The sequence below is a fragment of the Meles meles genome, chromosome 4 (assembly GCF_922984935.1).
Source record: "Meles meles chromosome 4, mMelMel3.1 paternal haplotype, whole genome shotgun sequence".
Classification (NCBI taxonomy): Eukaryota; Metazoa; Chordata; class Mammalia; order Carnivora; family Mustelidae; genus Meles; species Meles meles.
In genome coordinates this window covers 154,331,882-154,344,174 of record NC_060069.1, presented here as the reverse complement: position 1 = coordinate 154,344,174, position 12,293 = coordinate 154,331,882, and the positions used below count along the sequence as shown (strand labels likewise).

The 12,293-nt window shown below is 45.3% G+C and overlaps 1 protein-coding gene across 1 annotated transcript; it reads left to right on the top strand.

Annotated features, from left to right (window-relative positions):
• The first annotated feature begins 11,211 nt into the window (after positions 1-11,211).
• LOC123940913 (protein S100-A10-like) lies at positions 11,212-11,512 on the top strand. Its single transcript, XM_046003899.1, has one exon. The coding sequence runs from the start codon at positions 11,212-11,214 to the stop codon at positions 11,485-11,487; it is 276 nt and encodes a 91-aa protein (XP_045859855.1). The 3' UTR covers positions 11,488-11,512.
• Positions 11,513-12,293: the final 781 nt, after the last annotated feature.

Sequence of the window (12,293 nt, the reverse complement as noted above, 5' to 3'; positions counted from 1 at the left end):
TCCCAGGTCGAGATAAAGAGACATATCACCTCCCCGAGGACTTTGAGGGCTTTGTTCCAGTTTTCTTTCATGGGACTTGAAGGCATAATGGTTACACTGCTGTAAGCCCAGCAGTTTCTAACGTTGCAGAAGCAACATGGACAAGGCACCTCTCTGAAATAGGCACTCACTTACCAGTCAGCACCTGGAAGTCAGCAGAGGGAAAGACCTGGGTGAATTCTGTCTCTGAGAATATGGAAGTCCGAAAAAAAAAAAAATTCATCTGCCATCCCCTTTTAGTGTTGTGGCAACAAAATGACCTAGCTAGATATTCTAATTACAACAAGACACCATAATCAAAGTCCCCAAAAGGCAGTGGATAGAATTTGGGACATTCCTGGGGAAAAAAATCATATTTTTATATTCACGAAACTCGAATTTGGCAATTCCTCCAGGGATGAATGTAAGGAGCAAACTATTGCAGTAATTGTAACCATGGCTTTATCCCCAGTAAGAATCAGAGGGATTTTTGTATCTCATTCCAGAGGTGAGTTGACTTAAAGTGTCATTTCCGCTCATCACTATTAGGAAATTACATAAACTCTGGAGTTTATGTAATGGGTCCATAAAGAAATGCATACATCGTTCCTTCGTTTCTTCTTATATTTCTTCTTAACCACACATTTCTTCTTATTGTCAGTTAATTGCATTTTAGTATAATTGGCTTCCTTTGAGATCCCATGCATTTTTTCTTGGGCATCGAACGCATTTAGAGAGAACTCACCAGGCTAGCAAAGGGATCCATAGCTCAGAAAAGGTCAAGAGCCCTTAATTTAGAATTTGTTTCTCGGTGGTATTTTAAATGAAACCTCTACGTGTATCTTAAGAGGGGTACCACTTACACAAGTGTATTGATTGGTCAAAATAATACCATTAATGAAAATAATCTAAATGTCCTCCCTCGGAGACATGGATAGACAAACTGTGTTGTACCCATACAGCCTCAGTCATTAAAAGGTCCGGCTCTTGATAGATGAATCTCAAACGCATTATGAAAAATAGAGGAAGCTAGATTCAAAAAACTACATATCATTCGATTTATCTGGCACCATTTCTTTTTTTTTTTAACATTTTATTTATTTGACAGGGAGATCACAACTATGCAGAGGGGCAGGCAGAGAAAGAAGGAGGGTGGGAAGCAGACTCCCTGCTGAGCAGAGAGCCTGATGCGGGGCTCGATCCAGTGACCCTAAGATCATGACCTGAGCTGAAGGCAGAGGCTTAACCCCCCGAGCCACCCAGGCGCCCTATCTGGCACTATTTCCAAGCCAAAACCATACAAATCAATCAGTGGCTGGCTGGGGGCAGGGATTGGAGCTGCTGCTGGCAGAGGGGCAAGGGTTTCTGGAGACGCCAGAATTTTTGTATTTCAATGTATGTAGGCTTACCTTAACAATGCTATAAACACGACCCGTATGCTAGTTGCCTGACTAGCCCCCTATCTTCCAGCTGCCCCTGAAGTTTCAAGTGGCTCGCAGCCCCATTCTGAGCATGGAGGGCAGACCTGCCTCTTCCCAGTTCCTCCCTCTATGGCTGGCTCCACCCCCTCCTTACCCCCCCCAGCGCCCCCCCACACCCCCACGCCGTCCCAACTGGCCCCCAGCATCCACGTCCGCCCTGCCTCCAGCCCACCTCCACCTGCTGCGTCTCCTCCTCTCCTCATCTCTGCCTCTTTCCTTCGTTTTCCGAACACACCCCCGCACAGAAGGTGGTCGGTGTAGTTAGGGCATAATTTATAACCCAAACTTGTACACTTTCGAAAGTGAAGGTAGTGATGCTTGGGTTACAGGTGTAAACCACGAGGCTGACCCAGGAAACAAGGACTCACAGCTTAATGGCATCGGAAATGTTTCCTTCAGAACCAGGGCTAAGGTTGGGCACTGGGTTAGGGGCATGGTGACATCAGAGCCATACAGGACCAAAAAATGTCGGAAAATTGACATAATCACTTCTTGAGGGCCTTAGGTCATTCTTGGCCCCAGAAAGTGTCACTAGGTACACCTGCTGTTTTAGCAGGACTAATGCCCTCCCTCTCTACCTCACCCTGCATTCTCCCCCTTAGCTTGCTCACACTCCTCCCAAAAAGCCTTCTATGAATCAGCTCTTTCTCCTGGTAGGAGCCATGTCTCTGCTCCTGAGCTCCAAAACACAGGCAGTCACACTAATGCCTAACACACCATCAACGTGGACCATCTCCTTTCAACTTTGGAGACCTCCATGAGGTACCTGAAATGACTATCCCATTTTAAAGATGAGCAGGTTGAGATTCAAAGGTGTCAAATACCCTCAGTAAGTAGCAGAACGAGGAACCCGGTCTCTCAGGCAGCCTGGATGAGGAGCAAACTCCTACATCCTGCCATACTTAGTCTTGCTTCACCCAAGGGCACCTAGTGCCAATGTCAGGCACGTGTTTGCGTGGGTCTGCCTACCTGCCTGCTTGATTTAATTGTTCAAACAACCAAATTAACTCAACGGCTGACAAATAACCTGGTGATTTCCATTGCATTTAAACCTCAGGAGCTTAAATAATCAGTAAAGGTCAGTGTGAGCTCATGAACGCAGGCTCAGGAATCAAGAAACATTCTTGTTCTTGGCTTCTCGAGTCATGATGACCTTGTTCTAAAGTTCAAAGTCATTTCCCTTCTAGATTTTAAAACTTAGTCTTGACACCCAGACCAGGTTATTTCTCTATGACTCCAGACCTGTGAATGCAAACTGAAAATGGTGGATGGAAAATTCTTGTTTTCATTTTCTATGCAATGGGCGTAGGTTGGAGAGCTAGAAATGCCTCCGAGGCAGGTTTAAATATTTCCATTTTATCCAAATGCTTGAGAATAGGAAGAAACCTTTGTGGTTTTATGTAATAGGCAGTCTCCTCTTTTCCAGTAGTTGTGTTGACCAGCCAGAAGGTAGAAATGTGAAAGGTATTTTTCCAAGGAAATGATGTGCTAAATGGAGAGTAAGTATCCAGAGAAGCTTCCTCATGTGAGTCCTGGGGAGAAAGAGCCAAAGAAGGAGGGGAAAGAAGAAAGGGAATTCCATTCTCCTTTCCCAGATCAGAACTAACCTACCACAAATTCTGATAAAATGAATGAGTTTCTAGAATCTTCCCACACTGTCCTGCACTTTTCTCCAAGGTCCCAGCATTATTCTTGGGAAGTCCAGGCTCTTGGTTTTCTCTTACACCATAAGGACTCCCAGCCCACCCTGTCTCCCTTTCCCTCTTGATCCCAATCACCTACCATCTCCCTCAAACCTCAAGTCTTATCCTCTTAGCCTGGGTAAATTCTATCAAGCATTAAAAAGCACTAACAGCAAACACATAGTGTTGGCTGAATGGCAAGCACTGTTTTAAGCACATAACATATATTAATTCGTGCAATTCTTACAATAATCTTCCATAAATGCTGTTACGACCGCTCCACGTTAAAGATAAAGAGACTGAAACAGAGAGGGTAACTGATTTGCCCAAAGGCACCCAGTTGCAAAGCAGCAGAGCCCAGTCATAGACCCAGACAGCCTGGCTCCAGAGTCTGTGAACTTAACCCTAGGAACTTGACCCTTCCTATTATTTGGGAAGCATGTGCCTCGTGCCAGGCACTGTCCAGTGTGGGCGTCATTGGAGCTCTGAGACCTGCACCATGCCAGTCACTGTGCTGGGGCTGGGGCTGGGGACACAGGGGTGGCCAGGCCACATGGCCCACACCCAGATGGAGCATTCCTTACAAGACAGAGGAAATAAATGTTCTGTTAGGACCATGGAGGAGGGGTGCCCAACCCTGACCTGGGGCTGGGTAGGTGTGGAATGAAGCTTGGTCAGGTCTAGGGGACACCTGAAAGAGAAATTGAAATACAGCTGGTCAATAAACAAATAAATAAATAAAGCTAGGAGATAGCATTCCAGACAGAGAAGTGAGCATGGTGAAGCCCAGAGCAAGAAGTACAGTGAGGGTGAGTTAAGCATGGATGGGCCAGTCAGGTGAAGGGCAGACAGCCTTGCAGAGGTCGGTAAGGATCAGGCATTGAAGGGCCCTTTGGAAAGTCTGGGCTTTATTCAAAGAGAATTGCAGCATCCCAAAGTGTCCATTGGGGGTATATGAACTGACATGCATCTAGAGAGAGCGCTTTGCAGGAACAGGTTGGAAGGAGGGGGGCGTGGTCCAGGATAGGGTCTACTCTCTGCAGATCTAATGTAACTGTTTCCTGGTATGTGGAGAGTTCCAACCTGGAAGTCTGGGGCCCTAACAGTGGTTCTGGGCTCAACATCAAAGGATGATGGAATCTTTTATATTTGAAAAGGGCTTACCCAACTGTAGGGCTGGGACTTTCCACCAGTAGTTCCCAATGGGGGCAGTTGTGTCCCTCAGGGGACATTTGGCAAAAATCTGGAGGCATTTTTGGTGGTCAGAGCATGGGGCAGTGTACTGGATAGAGCCTGGGGATGTGTGCTGTAAGGCACAACATGGCCCCCACACAAAGAATGATCCAGCCCAGAATGCCAGGAGTGCCCACGCTGAGAAAGCCTGCACTACTACCGATGACCCAAACAAAGCAGCTTGTGAACAACTCAGAACAAGTTCCCCATGGGACAATGAGGGAGAAACAGTCCCCTCCCCAGAGGCTAAATTCAAAAAGTAAAAATAAAATAAAATAAAGTAATACAATTCTCTAAAAATATTCCAAGCAGAAAAAGAAACAAAATAATGTGCTTGCCCCCATGTCAGACCCCAAGTCCAGTCTTCAGCTTCCTGGCTTCCTGGAGCAGACCAGCCATGAGGGTTCCCTCCCGCTCCCTCCTGTGGGGGCCGCATGGCAGGTCACCCACCTGAGCGCCTCGGGGGTCTCACCTGACAAATGCAACAGGGACAAAATGTGTTGGTGGCATGCTGGTCTATCACAGATACTCAGTAAACATCCATCTCCTTTCCACTTCTTCTCCTCCTGTGGATCTGGAACAGAAGATGAAGTGTCTAAGAAGGTGAACTTTCAGACAGTCTAGAACTCACTTGTGGAATCTGGGGAGAGTGGTGCAGTGGTCCCCAAGGGAGTAAGGTGTCCACACCCCAAGGGTGAAGGAAGTAAACATAAGCACATATTGAGACATGTTTTATTATCAACACTCTTTAATACATATTTTTGCATATGTTATATAGTATAACATTCTCTTACTAATATAGAAATCTATGAATAAAGATTTATTTTTAAGTAATCTCTACATCCAACGTGGGGCCCAAACTTCCAGCCCCAAGATCAAGAGTCACATGCTCCAAGACCAAACTCGCTGGACACCCTGAATAATATGCTTTTATATATAAATGTGTGGTTTAACATTTATTATGATATTTTTATATATTGGAATATTGGAAGTATACTTTTTTTTTTTTTTTGCTAATGGGGTGCTCAGTCAAAAACTGTTGATACTGACAATAGACCATTAGCATGGGCTCAAGATTGCAGTGATTCGGGAAGGAACGGGTCTAGGAATTGTTCCATTTATCCCAATGCCTTTAGGGGCACCTGGGTGGCTCAGTGGGCTAAGCTGCTGCCTTCAGCTCAGGTCATGATCTCAGGGTCCTGGGATCGAGTCCCGCATCGGGCTCTCTGCTCAGCAGGGAGCCTGCTTCCCTCTCTCTCTCTCTCTCTCTGCCTGCCTCTCTGCCTGCTTGTGGTCTCTCTCTGTCAAATAAATAAATAAAATCTTTAAAAAAAAAAAAAAGGAAATAAACTTAAAAAAAAAAAAAAACAACTATTTTTAGACCAAAGGTTTCTACCCTTCCAAAACTCAACACCTTCTCTTAAGGAACTTTTTCAACTTCTGGCAAATGAGTCTTGAAATAACCGTGCAGATGATTTGGATTTTCAACAGTCGACGTGGTCCATTTCTAGCACAATCCTGGGGCCTCACTCCCCTTTGCCAGGAGAGAGGCTCTACCCTCACCACAAGGAGGGTGACCCTCAACCCCTCAGGTGGAAAGGGGTCCAGATTAACGGTGCCGCCTCCTGGCCAGAGTTGGAAAAGAATGTTATGTTCATCAAGCCCTTCTCTCCCCTTTGCCACAATTCCCAAAGAGTTGGCAGGTAGGGGCGGCTGGATGGCTCCACACGGAGACAATAACGATACACAGTTACAGGGGAGCGGGTGAGGATGGGAGTGAGTCATCCCTGTGAATGCCTTTCTAGTAGAGCTTTGACTTTTGGATCCTATACATTCATTTTATCACATTAAATTTTTTTAAATATTGAAATTTAAAAATTATTTTGCCAATACAAAAATAATTATTTTTTAAAGAGGTTAGTAATTCAAATTTCCAAATCTTTGTCCCCTCTGAACTTTATCTGTAAACTCTGAATTTTTCTGATGACCTTTCTTAATAAATCAGTGGCATCTTGAACACAACACCATACTACCTGGTAACCCCTTCTTATGAAATTTACATAGCTGATGTGCACCCTATCTCTTTAAAAAGGCTCAACCTCCCCTTTTAATCTTTCCTGAAGCCAGCAGTGATCTGATTTCAGTGAACCTTGTTTTGTTCCAGGACTCACCTGCGCAATGCATTTATTCTACAGGGAAGCTTTTGAATGAACCCACCACCTGATCCCTCTCTGGTATCCATAGGCTCTGAGGGGTCAGAATCCTGTTTTCTTCCACTGTGGCCACTCTCCCTTCAGAAGTCTTTTTGAAGGCCGGCTGGCTCATTAGGAGAGAGGATCGTATATCCAAGGTGTGTAAGCCCTCCTTTCAGGACATGTCCACCTGTAAAGGGGTTTTTGGCAGGTGACCAACTTCCAGGAATTTGTTACCTCGATCATGGGGCCCAAACTCCCCAGTCTTGGGGTCAGCCCATGGAATTTATGACGCACCTCGCTGTATCAGGCAGGCTGGCATGACTCCACTGAGCCCAGATAAATGGAATCAAAACCCTCCCCATATTTCCAGGGGCTGGCCCTCAGCCAGCCTGCTTGGAAGGTGATGTGAGGCAAAGAGGACCGAGAGTCCTGGCGACATCTGTGGGAAAGAGCAAAGAGGGGCTCAGTGCTAAAGGAAATTCAACATCTTGTACAGGAGGGAGCTTCCCTTCTCTATAGGACTTGCGTGACATGTAATGTCATCAACGGACATGCTAACACCAGAAGTCTTCCCCCTGGGGACAGTACAAATTTTTTTCACTGAAATAATTTCAAAGTGCAATATTTCTACTGATGTTGTAACAGCCAGCTACTAGCACTGGAAATATGGCATGAGGTACCTTTGTAAGGCCAAATAATGAAACAGCCAAATTGCCTTGTTTTCATGGATGAATAAAGATTGTTTTATGGACACATTGAATAAACTTTGTGATGGGAACCAAAGTTTTAGTCTGTCAACGTGTTTATCTCTTGAATGGGTGTAAAAGTAGAGAAAAATATATGTTAGCCTCTGCCCACGGTTCCCGGCACTGAGCTCCTGAAACTCTTGTAACTCTCTAAGTGATAAGGGCTTAGGAGCATCTTTTGTTCTAAGATTTGGTCTTGGACCCGAGTTCCTGACACAGGGCTCCTGAAACACTTATAATTTCCTGGTTGATGAGAGTTTCTTTTGTTCTAATGAGGTGATGCCAGGTGGGCTCTTGCCTGGGCTCCCAGATGGGGGCTGGTCACCAGAAAGAACAAGTCATGATTAGGAGCTTGGAATTCCCAGCCCACCCCTCAGTCTCTTGAGAAAGGAGAAGGGCTGAAAATGGAATTTATGATTGACCTTACCTATGTGAGAAAGCCTCCATAAAAATCCCAAAGGTATGGGCTTCAGAGAGCTCCTGGATTGATGAACACATAACGCATGTTCATCATGCCCTGAAGAGGGCATGTAAGGTTAGCCCCCTTCCAACATACCTTGCCCTGTGCATTGCTTTTGTCTGGCTGTTCATCTATACCCTTTATCGTATCCCTTTATGATAAACTGGTATGCATAAGTAAACTGTTTTCTGTGAGCTGCTCTAACAAATTGATCAAACCTGAGGAGGTGGCTATGGGAACCTCTGATTTATAGCCCATGGGTCAGAAGCACAGGTGACCACCTAGACTTGAAATTGGCATCTGGAGTGAAGAGGAACCTCAAGAAACTGAGCCCTTAAGCTGTAAGATCTGATGCTATCTCCACGTAGATGGTGTCAGAATTTGGTTAAATTGTAGGACCCCCAATTGGTGTTGCAGAATTGCTCAGTGTGGGAAAATCGCCTATGGACAGGTCGACTACAAGTGTCAGAATTCAAGTTTTCTGTGTGAAAGTAAACACACAGTGGGGGAAAATGGTTTGTTGTTTGTTTTCGTGTTTTGTTTTGTTTTGTTTTTCGTTTTTTGTTTTTCTGACTCAGTGGGACACAATAAGTAAGTTAAACATAAGCTCTGGCTTAATAACATAAAAAAGATAGACATAAAAACTTGTGATGTGAATGGTACGATTCTACAGAGGAGGATTTGACATTATCTAGCAAATTTACCTATACATTTGCCTTCTGATTCAGCAAACCCACTTCTAGAAATCTGTCCCAAAGATATACTGGCAAAATGCAATGGAGCTATGCACACAGTGCTAGTCACAGAAGCTCTGTTTTTAATAGCAAAGGGTGGGAAACAACCCAAATGCCCATCAATAAGGAATGGCTGAACAAATAGAGACTGGTTGAATAAACTCAGGCATGGCTACATGGTGGACTGTAGACATGAATGTGGAATAGTTCCCTGTACTATTCTGGAGTGATTTCCAAGAAATAGCATTAACCAAAAAAAAAAAAAAAAAAAAAAAAAAAAAAAAAAAGATACAGAAAACAATAAAACACACACATATTAATAATGTTAAACTTAAAACTGTCAGTTATTTTGCCGGCTCCGCCCCCCCCCCCCCCCCCCCCGCCAAAAAAAAAGTGTATCTGGAATACCGGAGAATCACAATTCAGGACAGGAAACCTATGGCAAAATCATTGGCAAGTCTACAGAACAAGGGAGAAGAACGCTCTTTTATAAATGAAAAGTGACTGTGGGGAGGTGCTGTTAAGAGCAAAAAGTCCATAGGAGCAAACTGGGAGTTTGAAGTATAGTGGCTACTCATTGGCTGAGCTGTGACTGTCTCTCATTGGCTGGACTGTTGCCAGGGGAGGAAAAACCTTCCTTCCTCATGCTGGGGTAGTAAAGCAGTATCCCTAAGCAATCCTCTTCTGGTTTGCCAAGGAGACTGCACTCCCAGGCACAGTAAGCTGGCAGCCATGGCTGGGCGGTGATGGAGTGAGAACAGAGCAAGATCCAAGGCCAGTGTCCCGCCCATGCTGTGGCTCTGGTGACCACTCTGGACCCCTAGGACTTACAGCTGAGACACATTTTTGACTCTGTGGCTGTAATAGGAAGCTCAGTTTTTTGACTCTTCGGATTCAGTCTGGATTCAGGCCACGGTTTTGAAACCCTGGGACATTGGGAGGAATCAAAAGTTGACCCAACGCAGGGTAAGTGAGACTCAAGTCTATGTGTCAGGGGAAGGAAGGCTTCCCTGAATGGCATCGCCATGCTGTTGACACTGGCTGAGAAGACAGGTGCAGATGGCTTGGGGTTCACATCAAGAGCTCTGCCCATCGTGGTCAGATTGTGCTCTCTTGTGAGCCCTATATCTGCCCTCTGGCCCCTCAGAGAGCCTTTCATCTCTAACAGTGATCCAGTAATGGACTTTTGTCACAACATCCAAGGGACACTAATTAGTAATCAGTAGGTTGCTTGTTGAGCATGGACTCAGGACAGAGAGACATTTATCATGGTTGTGAGAAACCTCTGATGGCACAGTATTGGCTGCACCAGGATGCTTTACCTGTGACTTTCTAACCTTCTCCCCCCGCCCTTTTTTTTTCCCCCTCTAAACTCCTCCCTGGTCACATTGTTTAAATCTTCCTGATCAACCATACCTTTCTCTTACATTCGGTGGGTCTCCCAAGACTGCCTTCTAAGCCCCAAGGTTACCTTGGTCCTGAGGGGGAAGTGATCCTATACTCTTCCAGGTTCTACAAACAGCCCCTTCTCCTCTGTTCTGTGGGGAGTTTACCAAGTAGACCTCCAAGAGTGCATTATCACCTCTGCATCTGGGATGCCCGTGGTAACCACTTCACACAGACTGAAATAGGTGGGAGCGAATCAGGTACAAGAAAAACTATCTGCTGGGGGGTGTTGGCTGGGCAGAGCAGGAAACTGGGTGTGAAGGTCAAGGAAGAAAGAAGGATCAAAAGTGATGGAGAACTTGAATCCCTGTGACAGTTCACTTTATGTCAGGTTGATTCGCCATGGGGTGCACAAGTTTTTTCTGGGTGTGTCTGGGAGGAGGTTCCTAGAGCAGATTAGCCTTTAAATCAGGGGCCTCAGTGAGGTAGAATCCCCTCCCCAATGAGGCTCATCTAATCCACTGAGAGGCTGAATAGAGCAAAGGGCAGAGGGAGGGGCGATCCAGTCACGTGCTTTAGGGGAAACATCAATCTTTTCCCACCCTGGGCACCCTGAATTTCACCACTGGCTTTCCTGAGCCTCCAGCCTGCAAACAGCAGGAGGACTCCTCAGCTTCCATGATTCTGTAAGCTAATACGCCATAACAAATCCCCTTTTCTGTATGTCCTACTGGTTCTGCATCTCTGAAGAGCCCTGAGGGATACAGTCCATGCACGCCAGATGAACAGTGATCTCCACTCACAAACCCAGTGCCTGGGGAGGAGAGGTTGCCCCAAGATGGGGTGTGTGGGGGGACATTTACCAAATGGAAAAAGCTGCTATCTTTGCCTTCCAGAGGCCAGTCAGCTTCTAGTAAGGCAGAACTTTAAAGTGTCTCCAATAAACTCAGAGTCAATGAGACAAACTCAAACATAACTGGATGTAGCGGCTCCTGCAGGCATCTTACCATCACGTAGAGCCTGAGGAACACATGCAGATGGAAGTTGTCAGTGGGACAGATGGAGGGAGGATAGTGGGGACAGAGGCAGGTCAGATGGAGGGAGACCAAATACAGAGCATCAAGTGAGCCCCCATGTGGGCTTCACCTCAAACTTGTTACAAAGCCAAAAATACTTTTTATTGATTAAAGAAAGAGAGCTTTTGACTGGCCCTGTGTCCCAGCCAGACAATCATCCCTGCTGCACCTCGGTCCATGGTTTCACAGACCTCACCAAAATGCAGTCTCAAATGGAACACCCCATGGAAACCATGATGTTCCTGTTTCACAAGTTTGCTGAGGATAAAGGCTACACAACAAAGGATGACCTGAGAGTATTCATGGAAAAGGAGTTCTCTGGATTTTTGGAAAATCAAAAAGACCCTCTGGCCATAGACAAAATAATGGAGGACCTCGATCAGTGTGGAGATGGCAAGGTGGGCTTCCAGAGTTTCTTCTCACTAATTGTGAGGCTCACCATCGTGTGCAATGACTATTTTGTAGTACACATGTAGTAGAAGGGAAAGAAGTAGGCAACAGTGAGCAATACTCCCGCCCAATTAGGGTTCTCCTGAAGGGTCTCTGAAGGAATCTGTCCCACAGCTTCCTCCTGTATAAAGGATTCCATTGGCAGATGGTGACCTCAGAAAATGTACAGATAAAATCCAACACCCATTTGAGAAGGAGAGAAAGAATAGTCAGATAAGCTTTTGGTTTGTGTTTTGTTTGCATTCTCTCACCCTCAATAAACAAATTCCTTTTTTAGTTCCTCAAAAAAAAGGGGGGGGGGGAGAGAATGCAAAATGGTGCAGCCACTGTGGAAAACCTCAAGAAATTAAACACAGAGTTATCACATGACCCAGAAATTCCACCTCTCGGTATAAAATCCTGAAGAATCAAAAGGAGAGACTCAAACACATATTTGTACACCAGCTTTCACAGCCATGTTGTTCACAATAGTCAAAAGGTAAAACAACCCTAGTGCACATCAACAGATGAAAAGAAAATCCCAATGAGGTCTATACCTACAATGGACCTTTGTTCAGCCATAATGAGAGATGTTGTTCTGACACATGATACAACGTGGATGGGTCTTGAAACGTTGTACTCAGTGAAACAAGCCAGACAGGGAAGGACAAACGCGGTATCATTCCACTTATAGGCAGTACCCAGAACAAGAACAGTCCAATTCAATAGAGACAAGGCAAAATAGAGGTTGTCCGGGGCTGGAGACAGGGGCAGAAAGAGATCTGTTGTGTAATGGATACAGAATTTATTGGGGGACTGATAACATTTATTTATTTATTTATTTATTTATTTA

Bases quoted from the DNA above. Each gene is read 5' to 3' on its own strand.
- LOC123940913 (XM_046003899.1), top strand. From the start codon at position 11,212: ATGCAGTCTCAAATGGAACACCCCATGGAAACCATGATGTTCCTGTTT.